Source organism: Triticum urartu, chromosome 7A (assembly GCF_056163025.1).
Source record: "Triticum urartu cultivar PI428250 chromosome 7A, HENAU_Tu73, whole genome shotgun sequence".
NCBI lineage: Eukaryota > Viridiplantae > Streptophyta > Magnoliopsida > Poales > Poaceae > Triticum > Triticum urartu.
This window is the reverse complement of record NC_141879.1, coordinates 366467286-366488563: the sequence shown is the minus strand read 5'-3', so window position 1 is coordinate 366488563 and position 21278 is coordinate 366467286. Positions and strand designations below refer to the sequence as shown.

The 21278-nt window shown below is 42.2% G+C and overlaps 1 protein-coding gene across 4 annotated transcripts; it reads right to left on the bottom strand.

Annotated features, from left to right (window-relative positions):
* Positions 1-9650: 9650 nt before the first annotated feature.
* LOC125518685 (uncharacterized) lies at positions 9651-15617 on the bottom strand. Of its 4 annotated transcripts, none has more exons than XM_087534362.1 (9): positions 14903-15617; positions 13897-14032; positions 13552-13684; positions 12505-13374; positions 12288-12390; positions 12045-12203; positions 11827-11955; positions 10951-11048; positions 9651-10353 (listed from the first exon to the last, which is right to left on the bottom strand). In XM_087534362.1, the coding sequence occupies exons 1-4, from the start codon at positions 15055-15057 to the stop codon at positions 13217-13219; spliced, it is 582 nt and encodes a 193-aa protein (XP_087390488.1). In that variant the 5' UTR covers positions 15058-15617; the 3' UTR covers positions 9651-10353; positions 10951-11048; positions 11827-11955; positions 12045-12203; positions 12288-12390; positions 12505-13216. The 4 variants fall into 4 exon arrangements, with proteins under 4 accessions (XP_087390488.1, XP_087390489.1, XP_087390492.1 ...); XM_087534363.1 differs by having other exon boundaries at positions 11863-11955; XM_087534366.1 differs by lacking the exon at positions 11827-11955.
* Between the last annotated feature and the right edge of the window lie 5661 nt (positions 15618-21278).

Sequence of the window (21278 nt, the reverse complement as noted above, 5' to 3'; positions counted from 1 at the left end):
GCAACCACCAGGTCGTCCACATGCAAATAATGGCAATGGTAGGGCTCACCCTTAGGTACGAGATCATGACCATCTCCCTAAACTAAAATTGAATATTCCACCATTTGAGGGTAGATATGTTCCTGATATATATCTTACTTGGGAGTTAGAAACTGAACAACGATTTACATGTTTACAATATCCCGAGGAGAGACATGTTCCTGCTGCTGTTTGTGCTTTTACTAGTTTTGTATGTGTTTGGTGGTCTGAGCATTGTAGATTATATCCTATTCCGGCTACTTGGGCTGCTTTGAAAACTGCTATGCGTACTCGTTGGGTTCCACCATATTATCAACGTGAATTACTTCAAAAATTGCAGCGCTTAAGACAGGGAAAAAATTCTGTAGAAGAATATTATCAGGAATTACAAACTGGCATGATTAGATGTGGTATTGTTGAGGAGAATGAAGCTATGCTTGCACGTTTTATGGGTGGATTAAATAGAGAGATTCAAACGATTCTAGAGTATAAGGAGTATACTAATATCACTCGTTTATTCCATCTTGCTTGTAAAGCTGAACGTGAAGTGCAGGATCGACAGGCATTGGCGCGGACTAACTTTTCTGCAGGTCGACCTTCATCATGGACACCACGTGCATCATCTACTTCCACACGTTCTGCTACACCGGCGCCTCCGTCGGCTGCCACCTCCAACCGTGATACAATAAAGCAGGCACAATCACCACTATCTGCCAAGAGCACACCTTCTGGGCCTGCAAAGAGCTCTTCTTCATCCATGGCATCAACAGGGCAAACACATGATATTATTTGTCGACGTTGCAAGGGTGGAGGTCATTATGCGAGAGAATGCCCATCTAAGCGTGTGATGATTGTTACTGAGGATGGTGGGTATGAGTCCGCTAGTGACTATGATGAGGAGACTTTGGCTCTTATTACACGTGACGAACACGGTGGAGACGATTCTGATCATGAGACGCAATACATGGCTCCTGAAGATGCTGACATGTATGAATGTTTAGTTGCTCAACGTGTTTTGAGTGTGCAGGTTACACAAGCTGAGCAAAATCAGAGGCATAATTTGTTCCATACAAAGGGAGTTGTGAAGGAACGTTCTGTCCGTGTGATCATAGATGGAGGGAGCTGCAATAACTTGGCTAGCATGGAGATGGTGGAGAAGCTATCTCTCACCACAAGACCACATCCACATCCTTACTACATCCAATGGTTCAACAACAGCGGCAAGATTAAGGTAACACGTACTGTTCGTGTGCATTTTAGTATCTCTACATATGCTGATTATGTTGATTGTGATGTGGTACCTATGCAAGCATGTTCCTTATTACTTGGTAGACCATGGCAATTTGATAAAAATTCTGTACACCATGGTAGAAACAATCAGTATACTCTTGTTCATAACGATAAAAATATTACTTTGCTTCCTATGACTCCTGATTCCATTTTGAAGGATGATATTAATAGAGCTAATAAAGCAAAACAGGAGACAAATAAGAGTGAAAATCAGATTGTGGCAAAAGAATTTGAGCACCAAATGAAGCCTAATAATAAACCATCTACTGTTGTTTCTGAAATTAAATTGAAAAGTGCATGTTTACTTGCCACCAAATCTAATATTGATGAGCTAGATTTTAGCAAATCTGTTTGCTATGCTTTTGTGTGCAAAGAGGCATTATTTTCATTCGAGGACGTGCCTTCCTCTTTGCCCCCTGCTGTCACTAACATTTTGCAGGAGTTCGCTGACGTCTTTCCACAAGACGTGCCACCGGGATTACCACCTATTCGAGGGATCGAGCATCAAATTGACTTAATTCCCGGTGCTTCGCTACCCAACCGTGCACCATACCGTACCAATCCAGAGGAGACGAAGGAGATTATGCGTCAAGTACAAGAACTGCTCGACAAAGGTTATATACGCGAATCCCTTAGTCCTTGTGCTGTTCCTATCATTTTAGTGCCGAAAAAGGATGGTACGTCGCGTATGTGCGTTGATTGTAGAGGCATTAATAATATTACTATTCGTTATCGTCATCCTATTCCTAGGTTAGATGATATGCTTGATGAATTGAGTGGCTCTACAATATTCTCCAAAGTTGATTTGCGTAGTGGATACCATCAAATTCGTATGAAATTGGGAGATGAATGGAAAACAGCATTTAAAACTAAGTTTGGATTATATGAGTGGTTAGTCATGCCTTTTGGGTTAACTAATGCACCTAGTACTTTCATGAGGTTAATGAACGAAGTTTTACGTGCTTTCATTGGACGATTTGTGGTAGTTTACTTTGATGACATATTGATTTATAGCAAATCTTTGGAGGAACATTTGGAACATTTACGTGCTGTTTTTATTGCTCTACGTGATGCACGTTTGTTTGGAAACCTTGGAAAGTGCACCTTTTGCACCGACCGAGTATCTTTTCTTGGCTATGTTGTTACTCCACAGGGAATTGAAGTTGCTAAAGCCAAGATTGAAGCTATTGAGAGCTGGCCGCAGCCCAAAACGGTCACACAAGTGAGGAGTTTCCTTGGCCTCGCTGGTTTCTATAGGCGTTTTGTGAGAGATTTCAGCACCATTGCTGCACCTCTCAACGAGCTTACAAAGAAGGATGTGCCTTTTGTTTGGGGTACCGCACAGGAAGAAGCCTTCACGGTATTGAAAGATAAGTTGACACATGCTCCTTTACTCCAACTTCCTAATTTCAATAAGACTTTTGAGCTTGAATGTGATGCTAGTGGAATTGGATTAGGAGGTGTTTTATTACAAGATGGAAAACCTGTTGCATACTTTTCTGAAAAATTGAGTGGGCCTAGTCTGAACTATTCTACTTATGATAAAGAATTATATGCTCTTGTTCGGACCTTAGAAACATGGCAACATTATTTATGGCCCAAGGAATTTGTTATACATTCTGATCATGAATCTTTGAAACACATTAAAAGTCAAGCAAAACTGAACCGTAGACATGCTAAATGGGTTGAATTCATTGAGACTTTCCCTTATGTCATTAAACACAAGAATGGTAAAGAAAATGTTATTGCTGATGCCTTGTCTCGTCGTTATACTATGCTTTCACAACTTGACTTTAAAATATTTGGTTTGGAGACCATCAAAGATCAATATGTCCATGATGCTGAATTTAAAGATGTATTGCAGAATTGTAAGGAAGGGAGAACTTGGAACAAGTTCGTTCTTAACGATGGATTTGTGTTTCGTGCTAACAAGCTATGCATTCCAGCTAGCTCCGTTCGTCTTTTGTTGTTGCAGGAGGCGCATGGAGGAGGATTAATGGGACACTTTGGCATCAAGAAGACGGAGGATATACTTGCTACACATTTCTTTTGGCCAAAGATGAGACGGGATGTTGAGCGTTTTGTTGCTCGCTGCACTACATGTCAAAGAGCTAAGTCACGACTCAATCCTCATGGTTTATATATGCCTTTGCCTGTACCTAGTGTTCCTTGGGAGGATATATCTATGGACTTTGTTTTAGGTTTACCTCAAACAAAGAAGGGGAGGGATAGCATATTTGTTGTCGTGGATAGGTTCTCGAAAATGGCACACTTTATACCATGTCATAAAAGCGATGATGCTGTTAATGTTGCTGATTTGTTCTTTCGTGAAATTATTCGCTTACATGGTGTGCCAAATACTATTGTTTCAGATCGTGATACTAAATTTCTTAGCCACTTTTGGAGATGTTTATGGGCTAAGTTGGGGACTAAGCTGCTTTTTAGTACTACTTGTCACCCCCAAACTGATGGACAAACTAAAGTAGTCAATAGAACATTGTCTACTATGCTTAGGGCTGTTTTGAAGAATAACAAGAAAATGTGGGAAGAATGCTTGCCTCATATTGAATTTTCTTATAATCGCTCATTGCATTCTACTACTAAGATGTGCCCTTTTGAAATTGTGTATGGTTTCCTACCTCGTGCACCTATTGATTTGTTGCCTCTTCCATCTTCAGAGAAGGTTAATTTTGATGCTAAAGAACGTTCTGAATTGATTTTAAAAATGCATGAGTTAACTAAGGAAAACATTGAGCGTATGAATGCTAAATATAAACTTGCTGGAGATAAGGGTAGAAAACATGTTGTGTTTGCGCCTGGAGATCTTGTTTGGTTACATTTGCGTAAAGATAGATTCCCTAATCTGCGCAAATCAAAGCTAATGCCACGTGCTGATGGTCCTTTTAAGGTGTTAGAGAAAATAAATGATAATGCATATAAACTTGAGCTACTTATAGATTCTGGGGTTAGTCCCACTTTTAACATTGCAGATTTGAAGCCTTATTTGGGTGAGGAAGATGCGCTTCCATCGAGGATGACTTCATTTCAAGAAGGGGAGGATGATGAGGACATCAATACCATTGTTACACCCACAGCCCCTATTGTTACATATACTGGACCAATTACTAGAGCTCGCGCACGCCAATTAAATTACCAGGTACTTTCGTTTCTTGGTAATGATTCTAATGTTCATGAGATTATGATGCTGCCTAAATTGGATACATTTGTTTTGCTTACAAATGAAGGGCCTAGCTTGGAGAAGGATGAACATTGGAGCAACAACACGCATGGAGTTGATGGCATGCGCAAGGGGATCAAGAACGGAGTTACAAGTGATGATTTCAGGACTTTGAAGCCGCCATAAGGAGTGCATGAAGCCTTGGACGAAATATACAAGATGCCACTTCATAATATTCGTCCATAGGCTATTCTAGGTGCTGCGTCACCTTATTAATGGGCCAGGCCCATGTAATTTCGAAATACTTAAGTATAGGCTATTTTTAGAGTCCGTATGTGTGGGGAAACAAGAGTTAGGGTTGGTTTCAGACCCCACCCTCAAGGACCACGAAATTCCCCCCTCTTCCTCCATATATACAGCCCTTAGGGCGTCGTTTAGACTTTGGGTTTTGTTTAGATTAAAAGTTCGCCATAGCTGCAACTTCGCGTACTTCGTTTGTGTCCAACGACCAGACCAAGACGTCACAGAACCCCACCTTGATCAATAAAGCTTTCATCTTATATTCGCAATATCCAGATTGCAATCTCAGTTTCTTGCTTGTTCTTCGTTTGCTCGCAGGAAACAGACCCTCGTGGTCAGGTTGATCGTGCTCCGGCGTGGTCAATAACCCTCGGAAGTTGGTTTAGCGATTGCTAAGGCGCGACATCTCGCACGTTCGTAGTCGGATCGTCAAGGTCAACTCCCACAGAAAACGATAGCCACCATCTCATCGAAACATCGGGCACCTTAGCCTCTATCACCGCCTCTCCTCTTCTCCACTAAGGCCCACTATGGCCCATTAATCCCTCAAGGGGTTCCGGTAACCCCTCGGTACTCCAGTAAAATCCCGATTTCACCCGTAACACTTCCGATATCCAAATATATGCTTCCAATATATCAATATTCATGTCTCGACCATTTCGAGACTCCTCGTTATGCCCGTGATCACATCCGGAACTCCGAACAACCTTCGGTACATCAAAACTCATAAACTCATAATATAACTGTCATCGAAACTTTAAGCGTGCGGACCCTACGGGTTCGAGAATTATGTAGACATGACCAAGACACATCTCCGGTCAATAACCAATAGTGGAACCTGGATGCTCATATTGGCTCCCACATATTCTACGAAGATCTTTATCGGTTAGACCGCATAACAACATACGTTGTTCCCTTTGTCATCGGTATGTTACTTGCCCAAGATTCGATCGTCGGTATCTCAATACCTAGTTCAATCTCATTACCGGAAAGTCTCTTTACTCGTTCTGTAATACATCATCCCGCAACTAACTCATTAGTTGCAATGCTTGCAAGGCTTAAGTGATGTGCATTACCGAGTGGGCCTAGAGATACCTCTCCGACAATCGGAGTGACAATTCCTAATCTCGAAATACGCCAACCCAACAAGTACCTTTGGAGACACCTGTAGAGCACCTTTATAATCACCCAGTTACGTTGTGACGTTTGGTAGCACACAAAGTGTTCCTCCGGTAAACGGGAGTTGCATAATCTCATAGTCATAGGAACGTGTATAAGTCATGAAGAAAGCAATAGCAACAAACTAAACGATCAAGTGCTAAGCTAACGGAATGGGTTAAGTCAATCACATCATTCTACTAATGATGTGATCCCGTTAATCAAATGAAAACTCATGTCCATGGCTAGGAAACTCAACCATCTTCGATTAACGAGCTAGTCAAGTAGAGGCATACTAGTGACACTCTGTTTGTCTATGTATTCACACATGTATTATGTTTCTGGTTAATACAATTCTAGCATGAATAATAAACATTTATCGTGAAATAAGGAAATAAATAATAACTTTATTATTGCCTCTAGGGCATATTTCCTTCAGTCTCCCACTTGCACTAGAGTCAATAATCTAGTTCACATCGTCATGTGATTTAACACCAATAGTTCACATCACCATGTGATTAACACACATAGTTCACATCGTCATGTGATTAACACCCATAGTTCACATCGTCATGTGACCATCACCCAAAAGGGTTTACTAGATTCAATAATCTAATTCACATCGCTATGTGATTAACACCCAAAGAGTACTAAGGTGTGATCATGTTTTGCTTGTGAGAGAAGTTTAGTCTACGGGTCTGCCATATTCAGATCCGTGTGTATTTTGCAAATTTCTATGTCAACAATGCTCTGCACGGAGCTACTCTAGCTAATTGCTCCCACTTTCAATATGTATCTAGATCGAGACTTAGCGTCATCCAGATCAGTGTCAAAGGTTGAATCGACGTAACTCTTTACGACGAACCTTTTGTCACCTCCATAATCGAGAAACATATCCTTATTCCACTAAGGATAATTTTGACCAATGTCTAGTGATATACTCCTAGATCACTATTGTACTTCCTTGCCAAAATCAGGGCAGGGTATACAATAGGTCTGGTACACAGCATGGCATACTTTATAGAACCTATGGCTGAGGGATAGGGAATGACATTCATTCTCTCTCTATCTTCTGTTGTGGTCGGGTTTTGAGTCTTACTCAACTTCACACCTTGCAACACAGGCAAGAACTCCTTCTTTGACTGTTCCATTTTGAACTACTTCAAAATCTTGTCAAGGTATGTACTCATTGAAAAAAAAAACTTATCAAGCATCTTGATCTATCTCTATAGATCTTGATGCTCAATATGTAAGTAGCTTCACCGAGGTCTTTCTTTGAAAAACTTTTATTCAAGTATCCTTTTATGCTATCCAGAAATTCTATATCATTTCCAATCAGCAATATGTCATCCACATATAATATCAGAAATGCTACAGAGCTCCCACTTACTCTCTTGTAAATACAGGCTTCAACGCAAGTCTGTATAAAACTATATGCTTTGATCAACTCATCAAAGCGTATATTCCAACTCCGAGATGCTTGCACCAGTCCATAGATGGATCGCTGGAGCTTGCACATTTTGTTAGCACCCTTTGGATCGTTTAAAACCTTCTGGTTGCATCATATACAACTCTTCTTCCAGAAACCCATTCAGGAATGCAGTTTTTGATATCCATTTGCCAGATTTCATCAAATGTGGCAATTGCTAACATGATTTGGACAGACTTAAGCATCTCTGCGAGTGAGAAAATCTCATCGTAGTCAACACCTTGAACTTTTTCAAAACCTTTTTCGACAAGTCTAGCTTTGTAGATAGTAACACTACTATCAGCATCCGTCTTCCTCTTGAAGATCCATTTATTTTCTATGGCTTGCCGATCATCGGGAAAGTCAACTAAAGTCCACACTTTGTTCTCATACATGGATCCCATCTCAGATTTCGTGGCCTCAAGCCATTTTGCGGAATCTGGGCTCATCATCGCTTCCTCATAGTTTGTAGGTTCATCATGGTCAATTAACATGACCTCCAGAACAGGATTACCGTACCACTCTGGTGCGGATCTCACACTAGTTGACCTACGAGGTTCGGTAGTAACTTGATCTGAAGTTACATGATCATCATCATTAGCTTCCTCACTAATTGGTCTAGGAGTCACAGAAACATATTTCTGTGATGAACTACTTTCCAATAAGGGAGCAGGTACAATTACCTCATCAAGTTCTACTTTCCTCCCACTCACTTCTTTCGAGAGAAACTCCTTCTCTAGAAAGGATCCATTCTCAGCAACAAATATCTTGCCTTTGGATCTTGTGATAGAAGGTGTACCCAACAGTTACTTTTGGGTATCCTATGAAGATGCACTTCTTCGACTTGGGTTTGAGCTTATCAAGATGAAACTTTTTCACATAAGCATCGCAACCCCAAACTTTAAGAAACGATAGCTTAGGTTTCTTGCTAAACCACAGTTCATACAGTATCATCTCAACGGATTTAGATGGTGCCCTTATTAATGTGAATGCAGCTGTCTCTAATGCATAACCCCAAAACGATAGTGGTAAATCGGTAAGAGACATCATAGATTGCACTATATCAAATAAAGTAGGGTTATGACGTTCCGACACACCATTACGCTGTGGTGTTCCAGGTGGCATGAGTTTGTGAAACTATTCCACACTAGTAGAACGCCCGTGCGTTGCCACGGGCTTTTGAAAAAAAATTAAGGTACTACTCACTAAACTAAGATTACCGAGAACAATGTCACATCTTTTTCTTCAACAATCAGCTAACACACATCATAGTATCAAACACAATAATCTTCGAGCACCTATAGCCCGTCCCCTCAAATCTACGGACACGCCCTGTCGTTGACCGAATATGAGAGAAGGAAAAAAGATGACCCAACCAGACCCCTTATATCATCACCATAAGTCCGGGTTGTTTGCAAACTATCATATTAACACCCATCATAGGAAGGATATGAAGCTCGCAACACCTAGTCAATCCGCCAGGTAGGACGCCCGTGCGTTGCTACGGGTAGAAGACGAAAAATGCCACAAACACGTTACAACAAGCACTAAAGTCTCTCTTCCTGCATCGCACCTTTTCACCACTGTGATTCCCAAACATTTGTCCAAATCAAAATGGGCATAGAACATAAGTACAAATGTTTGGAAGCTAAAAGTATACTACATAATTTTTCACTTATAACACCTTTGTCCCTATTTTTAACAGTGACTCGCTACTGCAGCATAAACTAATTCATTCTTGAAATATTCAGAAGAAAACATATTGACCAAGCAAAAATCACTTTAGCACAAGAACCTTGTGACAACTATAGAAAAAAGATTGAGATGGTTACTCTCATAGAAGACACCTTCGAATATAATTTTAGGAAATAACTTTGTACAATATTGGCCTACACCGAAAGAAAAAAGCTCATACATGCAGTATCATGAAGGAAACGATTCCTCGTTATCTCAATTCCAAATGGAAACTAGCGTCAATTCACTAAGATTTAAATGAATGAGAACCGTTAAATCCATGTCTATCTCCATTTTTAGCGAGTTAAACAGCGGGCTCACGGGTATCTACACAGCAGAAATATAGAATATGAGTTTCGGTTCACTTTATGTGACAATTATAGAAAAGGAACAACCAGAAGAAAAAACAAACAAACATGAGAAAGCACATGCAAGTAAATAAGCCTTTATTTTTTCTGATGAACATATGAAACATCATAGTAACTAAACATAGTAACAAACCCATTCGAAGGTAACCATATTAGTGCCCATAGTGCATAGTTATTTGATCCATATTTGTTGTCACGGGCGACAAGTACATAAAAATTGATGAATGGTTAAAGGATAGTTAGTTCTACTTCACAAATTGTGACCATGCTACATTACAAGTTTCATAGATTTTTGGTTTAAAGAATGTTCAGCTAAGAAGAAAATGAATAAAATATCAACATCTTAATCTCTACTATTAAAGCATAGTTGGTACGTTAAATGGTACCCACGTATCCACCACTCGCGTGATCTCCCCACATCATCGTTTTTTTCAACCGAACCCATTTCCCGATGCAAGGAAAAAAGCCCTAGAAAACCGACCACCCTTTTCCTTCTCCCTGGTACGACCCCCACACGCATGATTGCTCCTACGACGCCTATTTTGACCATGCCTCCCATGTGATGTTGCCTTGTCCCGCTCCCTCTGCCATCCAGATGCACTCCCTTGCCGCCTCTCCGCTTCAAGGTGTGTGCTCTGAAACCGTCGCCTCCTTTCTTCAGCCCGTGGCATCTATTCTCCACTGGATCATCTCAGTTTTTCGTCCTTCACCGAGTCTGGCGGCGACAACCAAAGAACCAAGTCCCCATCCATTTTGTGAGGGCATGCAATTAAAGAAGGGGATGTGTGGCCCATGAGGTTGCTGCCATCAGCCGCTGCTGAAATCTAATGAAAAAGTGCCTACGGTACAGTTCATTTCCACTCTCAGTTGATAGAAATAATCAAATTTCAAGCATACAAATTCAAAATGAAAAAGTCTATTATGAGCACCAAAAATATATAAATGATCCATTTATTTCAATGCATACTACTACACCTTGGTGCTTAAAGACAAAACTTAGTTGCAAACAGTGCATTACCTAGGAACAACATTTGGTGTACTGAGCATAACAATTCAAAAATATTTTATGGCTATGAAGTGCCTAAATCTAAGATTGCAACATGAAAGCAAGCACTCAGCAAGTACTGATCAAATTGACAAATTATATGGTTCATTCGTCCATAGTGAACACAAAATTAAAAGAGCTGCCAGAACTCATGGTGGCACATTCTATAGAAGCATCATTCTTCTGTAAGTATAGTGTTCTCAAGAAAGCATGGTGTAGCCAAGAGATCAAGGCGTTATACAAGCATTATTTCATAGCACAATCTAGGGGGGGGGGGGAATCCTTCGTTCTGGAAGAACGGCAACCCAAGATGTACCGACGACAAGATCCACAGTTGCTTTGCATTACTCCAAATCAAGAGTTGCGATAGCAACCTGTTAATCTAACATACCGTTAGATAGAAGCTCAACGACAATTTCCTTCTGAACCCATATTGAGAAAAATAAGCCAGATTTGAATTTTAATATCTTTTCCAGCATTTATTTTCAACTGCACAAGCAAAATAAAACATGAATTTCACACCGCAGAAACTACTAAATATGAAATTACAGAATTTTAGCATTTGAATATGAGAGAACTGTAAAGCATTGTACATGATAGTAATCGTGTTTCAGAGAACTTTGTCAGTGGTAGTGACATGCCGCCGACACCAAATGCCGTTTATAATGTACTCCATAATGATATTTTTTTCAGTTTATCCATAATGATCTACAACCATTCCTTGAGATTCACATGGTACCTGGTCCTGATACCAACATCAAAACAATGCAGAGTATTGCTATGTTTTAAAGTGTGCTTGTCTTAGAAAGGCGTGCCTCGGTTTTCGATTGCACCATGGTAAACCTCCCACTCTCTATATCTCTCTCTAAACATCTCCGCCTCCATCATCGCCCTCGCTCCCCTCACTATGTCTCTATGCACTGCCACTCCCCTACTACCCAGTGTTGGTCCCCGTTAAACTGTTTAACCATTCGTGAATTAAACACTATGCCTTGAAAAAGACTTTCCCTTTATAATGAAACATGCCTACTTCTTTTCCTAAATATCATTCATCAATTTAATTTTGTGAGGTTTCTCTACTACTTAAGTAGTGCATTGTATCAACATAAACTTCAAGTGAGTACTATAATTAAGTGAGGTAGCTACATGCTTGTATTTCACCTAAAAATGATTAAAAGAAGTACTATTTCGCTCTAAGGTGGCATACAAACAACAATAACTCAGTGGACTTCCTGTACAATTTAGAAGAAAGCGCCTAGTATATCACCCCACTCGACCCTGCTTGTGGAAAGAGAAACCAGACATGTCAATATGATGTTGGACTGTCACTGCTTATAAAGCTGAGTTTTCTTCTCTCTTGTAATTTCTTCCTGGAAAGATGATAAAGTACTCATGTCTGCTAAAATACAAACATGTGGATCAATAGATAATAAAGTGACAACGAAAGTTATATGAAACTCGCAAAAGAGATGTTAACCACAGAACCTTTACTGGATGGTTGGTGCACGGGGCAGCACAACAGAACTGGGAAGTGAGCTGGGAGCGGACGGACGATCTGGCTCTTCATTGCGTCGTGCTACAGTCCTCTCGTCCAAATCATCCGACAACGCTCATGTCCTCATCAGTCATCTCGTCCAAATCATCCTACAATGCTCATGTAAAATGTTTTCATAAATAAGCACATGTTCTTGCAGGACAAGAGATTTAATTGATAGCTAACAAAAGTACCTGATGCTTGCAATTAGCCTGGTGTAGCAGGTCCAGCTCCTCATTGATGGCCATCAAGATGCGCTTTGTGTTGGTATATGGTCTCCTCCAGCCTCTCCAACCTCTGTATCACGATGCATCGTTGTTCAGTTCACAGTAAACGAATTTGTTTAGGTTAGCAACAGTGGAAAACATACGTTGGTGTGTGGCCAAGCATGGATGGAGTTACCGTACATACCTTTCATAATGTTCTTCTGCGGCTCAATGTTCGCCGTGCATCTTATGTCCACCACCACACACCTGTCCTCGTTCGGTCCAAGCAGGCCATTTTGCTAGGTTCAGAAGGAGTGAAAACAAGATATGGCTTAATTGCTACGTTCAGAAGGAATAACAAGAAGTCGGATTGAGTTTCCAGTAAAAGGCACCTTAATTGCACGGTGTGGCACAATCCGCTTTTTAGTATTTTTCCATTTTAAGAAAAGCTTATTTGAAAATAACAAGAAGTTGCATTGAGTTTCTAGTAAAAGGCACCTTAATTGCACGGTGTGGCACAATTTGCTTTTTAGTATTTTCCATTTTAAGAAAAGCTTATTTGAAAATAACATACATCTGGTACTTAGATGGCACTACTTCACTGCAAGTCTGCAATATACAATATGCACAAAACAGAAATTCCTTGAAATGCTTTGTACACTTACTAATTATGATCAACATCAGCTATGAAGTTCATTGTAAAATGTACTCTTGTTAAATCTGGAACTAAGTTATGTGTATGCATTTAACAGCATAAACTTAAGGGCATAAATTAAGAAAAAGGAAAAAAATTAAAATTTAACCACCTTGGCTGATCCATAATAATATATACATAGCAGTTGCCAGCCAACTCTTGTTGATCCTACTTACCACATGAACTTGTTCACAGTTGAGTAAGAGTACTGAATTTAGTAATATCAAGTAATGTGGTATAGGGAAAGGGGATGCTTAGAGCCTGAATAATGACTGAAAAAAATAGAGATATCTCCAGCTCCTTCATGTTGGGGCCCACCCCACTCCAGCTCAGCCTTGACCTCCTCGTAATTGATCTGCCTGCCAAGTTCTCTGCAATCACCTGCAGGAACATAGCCACGCAATGTGTACATTCACTTCCAACTCAGGCTCACATGGATATTGGTGAGGTAATGAAATAGATGATGCCAATGAAATCAGTTTATCTCCCGGAAATCATCAGGGACGAACACCTGATTTCGAAATCCCTAGGACCCAAAGAATGAAAAGAACAACGCACTCGGACTGGCCGGTGGCGGTGGATCCTGCATCCTCATTAGCACGGCCACGCTCAGGTCCTCATCTGCCGAGGAGGCACTTTTATACCACATCAGCACGAAGCAAAACAGTGGCGCCAGCACGACTACCTCCACCTAACATCAACATATGTACAAACAGATTATTTGAACTGAAGTCTCTGTACTCTGCAAAGTGTGACATAGCTCATAATTCAGATGAATTTAATCCTACAGATATGCATATGACAACAATGAATAATCTTTTCCATGCATCCATGGATAACTCAAGCTTGCCAATATCTGGTTATTGATCAAGAGTGAAGGGACAACTCCAATCTGCAATAAACCTGATTAGGCTGCTGACATGAATGGAGCAATTTGCAGTGATCTGGTCGCGTCACCGGGCCGCCGACGGGCGTCGATAAGGATTCGGCGCCGTCGGGCCGCCGACGTTGAGATAGAAGACGGAGGTTCTGCTTCAGACTATTGGAGCAGCAAAATTGTCCGAATCAATAGAGAAACTGAAGATATTGCAGCAAAATTGTGAAAATTATATTAGCCACTAAAACTCCCAGGTCCTGCAGCAGCAAGATAGCAGAAACAGATGGGCCGGGAACATAACATAATTTGCTCTTCCAATATGTATTCTGAACTGTTCTAAAAAGTACATAATTAATCCAATGTATTTTGTTTGTGCATCAACATTTGACGCGCCCAATTCGCTGTATATGTCATTTACCGGATGTTGAAATTATAGTTTGTATCTTTGTTCTGACGCTATACTTGAAATCTTTGTGTTTTCAAGAAATAATCTATTACACTTCTACAAAGGAATGAAAATGTACAATTCTGTTTGCGGACATGCTTCTTCTACACCTATTTAACGATTGCATTTACTATTATTTTAGAAGATAACACCGACCAAATATCTGAGAATGCATTAGTACATACATGATAATTAAAATGTAAATAGTCAGACCAAAACATCAGATCAAAGGAGATTATATTCACATAAACTTGACTGAAATTAAATTGGAAAAAGCCATGTAGTACAAGACGACAGCAACAACAGACATGTAGTGCTAGCTTCCAAGGATTCATTTCAGTATAGGAAGAATTAAGGGGGAGTTTTGTTCAAAATAACAATCAAGGAGCGGTCGTTACATACTGATGGACACATACAAATGGACAACCAAGGAGCGGCCATATACTGCAAGTGCCATTCACATCCAGACGCATACAGACTGAATACAAACTGAACCAAAGAACCAAACCAAGATGTTTATCCATATGTATGTATGTAACAGATGCTAGTGCCATCTAGATTTGGGGGTAGAGAGAGGGTAAGCTCACCACGTCCGTGTTTCAAGTGTCGCGTATAGGAGGAGGCGAATCCACGAGCGTGAGGATGAGCTGGACAACGTCGGATGGGTGGACGGGATTTGGGGACGGGGGTGCCTGAGCTGTACTGGTGCGCGTCCTTGGAGGTAGAGGACCAGAAGGAGCATCGGTGTTCGCCGCCGCCATCGTCGACTGGGACAAGGTTGTCGCGCCCACGCTCATCCTGAACAGCCGCTGCAAGGCGCGCCGCGTCTGCACATCCTACGGGAGGAGGGCCTCCGTGCGGCCCTGTTCCCGGAGCACCATCCAGCAGGTGCCGATGGGGATCCGGAGAGATAGAAGACAAAGTAGCGGCGGCGATCCTCGATGGAAAAGGGGGAAAGCGGAGGTCGGGATTGACGCGCACGGTCCTCCAAACAAGGCAAGGCCGGCAGGGTCTCCTCCAATCAGGGCAATGCGACCACGCCCTTGGGGATCCGTGGCGGTGGCGGCGACATCCCTAGGGATTCGCGACGGTGGCGAGCGGCGTCTCTGGTTATTCGCGACGGCGGTGGCGTGCGGCGTCCCTGGGGATTCACGGCGGCGGCGGCGTGCGGCGTCCCCGGGGATTCGCAGCGGCGGCGGCGGCAGTGTGCGGCGACCTGTGTAGGGATCGTGGAGGGGCGTGCGGGGATGAATAAAAACCTGACGAAAAAAACCGACCAAACTGGGAGGTGGGATCAAGGACGAAAAAACCCATCTCTGTTAGGGAGGATCAGTACTAGCTGACATGTTTCTGTCCAAGAGCAGCCTACAGGCAACGGTGGAGGGAGTCCAACGCAATGCACTGGTGGCAACCACTGTATGATATGTGTGGTGGGAGCGTCGCCGCTACACCCACGAGGAGTTTCTACAGGACCCGTCCAGATCGGCGCAGGCTATTGTGGCTCTAGCTAAAAAATTCACGAGAGCTAGAAATAAGAACACAAAGATCAGGAGGCACGGCTGGGAGAGGCCACCTGAGGGAATTATAAAATTGAACATCAACGCGGGATTTGAGATGGACAGCGGCTCTGGGAGTACAGGAGCTATCCTGCGAGATGACATGGGAAATTTTATAGCTGCTTCGTGCGGGGACATTCCCTTTATGGAGGATGTGGCGACGGCAGAAGCAAGGGCTCTGAGAAATGGGTTGTTACTTGCTAATGATATGGGTGGCAACAAACTTTATGTCGAAGCGGACTTCATGGAGGTGATTGATATTATGCAGGACGGCGGGAACTTCCTCGGACATGCGGCGGCAATCTATGAAGAATGTACTTTCTTAGCTCGTAATTTTAGTTTTATTATTTTTAATCACTGTCCTAGAGAAGCCAATATGGCGGCCGATGTGTTGGCTAGGAATTCGGAGTCCTCTTGAACTATTGTTTGGAAGTCGGAGCCTCCGGGTTTTCTAGTGGACGTCCTATCAAACGATGTATCCTTATTTTCACATGAAATATAAACCGCCATGATGGCTTTCCCTCAAAAAAAATTGAAGACCAAACTCGTAACTCAAATATTCGCCTCTGTGATCATATCATAGAAACTTTATTTTCTTATTACGATGATTTTCCACTTCACTCTGAAATTCTTTGAACTTTTCAAATGTTTCAGACTTATATTTCTTTAAGTAGATATACCCATATCTGCCCGAATCATCTGTGAAGGTCAGAAAATAACGATACCCGCTGCGAGCCTCAACACTCATCGGACCTCATACATCAGTATGTATTATATCCAATAAGTCAGTTGCTCGCTCCATTGTTCTGGAGAATGGAGTCTTAGTCATCTTTGCCCATGAGGCATGGTTCGCAAGTATCAACTGATTCATAATCAAGTGATTCCAAAAGCCCATCAGCATGGATTTTCTTCATGCGCTTTACACCAATATGACCTAAACGGCAGTGCCACAAATAAGTTGCACTATCATTATTAACTTTGCATCTTTTGGCTTCAATATTATGAATATGTGTATCACTACGATCGAGATTCAACAAACCATTTTCATTGGGTGTATAACCATAGAAAGTTTTATTCATGTAAACAGAATAACAATTATTCTTAACTTAAATGAATAACCGTATTGCAATAAACATGATCAAATCATATTCATGCTCAACGCAAACACCAAATAACACTTATTTAGGTTCAACACTAACCCCGAAAGTATAGGGAGTGTGCGATGATGATCATATCATTCTTGGAACTACTTCCAACACACATTGTCACTTCACCCTTAACTAGTCTCTGTTCATTCTGCAACTCCTGTTTCAAGTTACTACTCTTAGCAACTGAACTAGTATCAAATACCGAGGGGTTGCTATAAACACTAGTAAAGTACACATCAATAACATGTATATCCAATATACCTTTGTTCACCTCGCCATCCTTCTTATCCGCGAAATACTTGGGGCAGTTCCGCTTCTAGTGACCAGTCCCTTTGCAGTAGAAGCACTTAGTCTCAGGCTTAGGTCCAGACTTGGGCTTCTTCACTTGAGCAGCAACTTGCTTGCCGTTATTCTTGAAGTTCCCCTTCTTCCCTTTGCCCTTTTTGAAACTAGTGGTCTTTGTCAACCATCAACACTTGATGCTTTTCTTGATTTCTACCTTCATCGATTTCAGCATCACGAAGAGCTTGGGAATTACTTTTTTCATCCCTTGCATATTATAGTTCATCACTAAGTTCTAGTAACTCGGTGATAGTGACTAGAGAACTTTGTCAATTACTCTCTTATCTGGAAGATTAATTCCCACTTGATTGAAGCAATTGGAGTACTCAGACAATCTGACCACATGCTCACTGGTTGAGCTATTCTCCTCCATCTTGTAGGCAAAGTACTGTCCGAGGTCTCATACCTCTCGACACGGGCATGAATATGAAATACCAATTTCAACTCTTGGAACATCTTATATGCTCCATGGCATTCAAAACGTCTTTGAAGCCCCGATTCTAAGCCGTTAAGCATGGTGCACTAAACTATCAAGTAGTCATCATATTGAGCTAGCCAAACGTTCATAGTGTTTGCAGCTGCTCCTACAATAGGTATGTCACCTAGCGGTGCATCAAGGACATAATTCTTCTGTGCAGCAATGAGGATAATCCTCAGATCATGGATCCAATCCGCATCATTGCTACTAACATTTTTCAACTTAGTTTTCTCTAGGAACATATATAAAACAAAACAGAGGAGCTAAATGCGAGCTATTGATCTACAACATAGATATGCTAATACTATCAGGACTAAGTTCATGATAAATTAAAGTTCAATTAATCATATTACTTAAGAACTCTCACTTATATAGACATCTCTCTAATCCTCTAAGTGATCACATGATCCATATCAACTAAACCATAACCGGTCATCACATGAAATGGAGTAGCTTTCAATGGTGAACATCACTATGTTGATCATATCTACTATATGATTCACGCTCGACCTTTCGGTCTTAGTGTTCTGAGGTCATATCTGCATATGCTAGGCTCGTCAAGTTTAACCTGAGTATTCTGCGTGTGCAAAATTGTCTTGCACCCGTTGTAGATGGACGTAGAGCTTATCACACCCGATCATCATGTGGTGTCTGGGCACGACGAACTTTGGCAACGGTGCATACTCAGGGAGAACACTTTTATCTTGAAATTTAGTGAGAGATCATCTTATAATGCTACCGTCAACCAAAGCAAGATAAGATGCATAAAAGATAAACATCACATGCAATCAATATAAGTGATATGATATGGCCATCATCATCTTGTGCTTGTGATCTCCATCTCCGAAGCACCATTATGATCACCATCGTCACCGGCGTGACACTTTGATCTCCATCATAGCATCATTGTCGTCTCGTCAATCTTATGCTTCCACGACGATCACTACCGCTTAGTGATAAAGTAAAGCATTACAGGGCGATTGCATTGCATACAATAAAGCGACAACCATATGGCTCCTGCCAGTTGCCGATAACTCGGTTACAAAACATGTTCATCTCATACAATAAAATTTAGCATCATGCTTTGACCATATCACATCACAACATGCCCTACAAAAACAAGTTAGACATCTTCTACTTTGTTGTTTCAAGTTTTTACGTGGCTGCTACGGGTTGAGAAAGAATCGTTCTTACCTATGCATCAAAACCACAACGATAGTTTGTCAAGTTGGTGTTGTTTTAACCTTCGCAAGGACCGGGCGTAGCCACACTCGGTTCAACTAAAGTTAGAGAAACTGACACCCGCCAGCCACCTGTGTGCAAAGCACGTCGGTAGAACCAGTCTCGCATAAGCGTACGCGTAATGTTGGTCCGGGCCACTTCATCCAACAATACCGCCGAACCAAAGTATGACATGCTGGTAAGAAGTATGACTTATATCGCCCACAACTCACTTGTGTTCTACTCGTGCATATGACATCTACGCATAAAATCTGGCTCAGATGCCACTGTTGGGGAACATAGTAATTTCAAAAAAATTCCTACACACACGCAAGATCATGGTGATGGATAGCAACGAGAGGGGAGAGTGTTGTCCACGTACCCTCGTAGACCGAAAGCGGAAGCGTTATCACAACGCGGTTGATGTAGTCGTACGTCTTCACGATCCGACCGATCAAGTACCGAAACCACGACACCTCCAAGTTCAGCACACGTTCAGCCCGATGACGTCCCTCGAACTCCGATCCAGCCGAGTGTTGAGGGAGCGTTTCGTCAGCACGACGGCGTGGTGACGATGATGATGTTCTACCAACGCAGGCTTCGCCTAAGCACCGCAACAGTATTATCAAGGTGGACCATGGTGGAGGGGGCACCGCACATGGCTAAAAGATCAAATCAATTGTTGTGTCCATGGGGTGCCCCCCTGCCCCCATATATAAAGGAGCAAGGGGGAGGTGCGGCCGGCCAGGAGGAGGCGTGCCAGGAGGAGTCCTACTCCCACTGGGAGTAGGACTCCCTCCCTTCCTTGTTGGATTAGGAGAAGGGGGGAAAGAGGAGGGAGAGAGGAAGGAAAGGGGGCGCCACCCCCCTCTCCTTGTGCTATTCGGACTAGGGGGGAGGGGCGCACGGCCTTGCCCTGGCCGCCTCTCCTCTTCTCCACTAAGGCCCACTATGGCCCATTAATCCCCCGGGGGGTTCCGGTAACCCCTCGGTACTCCGGTAAAATCCCGATTTCACCCGGAACACTTCCGATATCCAAATATAGGCTTCCAATATATCAATCTTCATGTCTCGACCATTTCGAGACTCCTCGTCATGTCCGTGATCACATCCGGAACTCCGAACAACCTTCGGTACATCAAAACTCATAAACTCATAATATAACCGTCATCGAAACTTTAAGTGTGCGGACCCTACGGGTTCAAGAACTATGTAGAAATGACCGAGACACATCTCCGGTCAATAACCAATAGCGGAACCTGGATGCTCATATTGGCTCCCACATATTCTACGAAGATCTTTATCGGTCAGATCGCATAACAACATACGTTGTTCCCTTTGTCATCGGTATGTTACTTGCCCGAGATTCGATCGTCGGTATCTCAATACCTAGTTCAATATCGTTACCGGCAAGTCTCTTTACTCGTTCCGTAATACATCATCCCGCAACTAACTCATTAGTTGCAATGCTTGCAAGGCTTAAGTGATGTGCATTACCGAGTGGGCCCAGAGATACCTCTCCGACAATCGGAGTGACAAATCCTAATCTCGAAATACGCCAACCCAACAAGTACCTTTGGAGACACCTGTAGAGCACCTTTATAATCACCCAGTTACATTGTGACGTTTGGTAGCACACAAAGTGTTCCTCCGGTAAACGGGAGTTGCATAATCTCATAGTCATAGGAACATGTATAAGTCATGAAGAAAGCAATAGCAACAAACTAAACGATCAAGTGCTAAGCTAACGGAATGGGTTAAGTCAATCACATCATTCTCCTAACGATGTGATCCCGTTAATCAAATGACAACTCATGTCCATGGCTAGGAAACTCAACCATCTTCGATTAACGAGCTAGTCAAGTAGAGGCATACTAGTGACACTCTGTTTGTCTATGTATTCACACATGTATTATGTTTCCGGTTAATACAATTCTAGCATGAATAATAAACATTTATCATGAAATACGGAAATAAATAATAACTTCATTATTGCCTCTAGGGCATATTTCCTTCACCTGAACCTCCCGGTGGGGTGGATCTCCTCCTAGGACGAGTTGCGCAAGCGCTTCATCGCCAACTTCCAGGGCACCCGTGACCGCTCTCCTGCAGCAGGCGACCTGCGATGCATAAAGCAGCAGTCGGGCGAGACCTTGCACAAGTACATACAATGCTTCACAAACGTTCGCCTCAAGATCCCAAAAGTGTCGGACGAGGT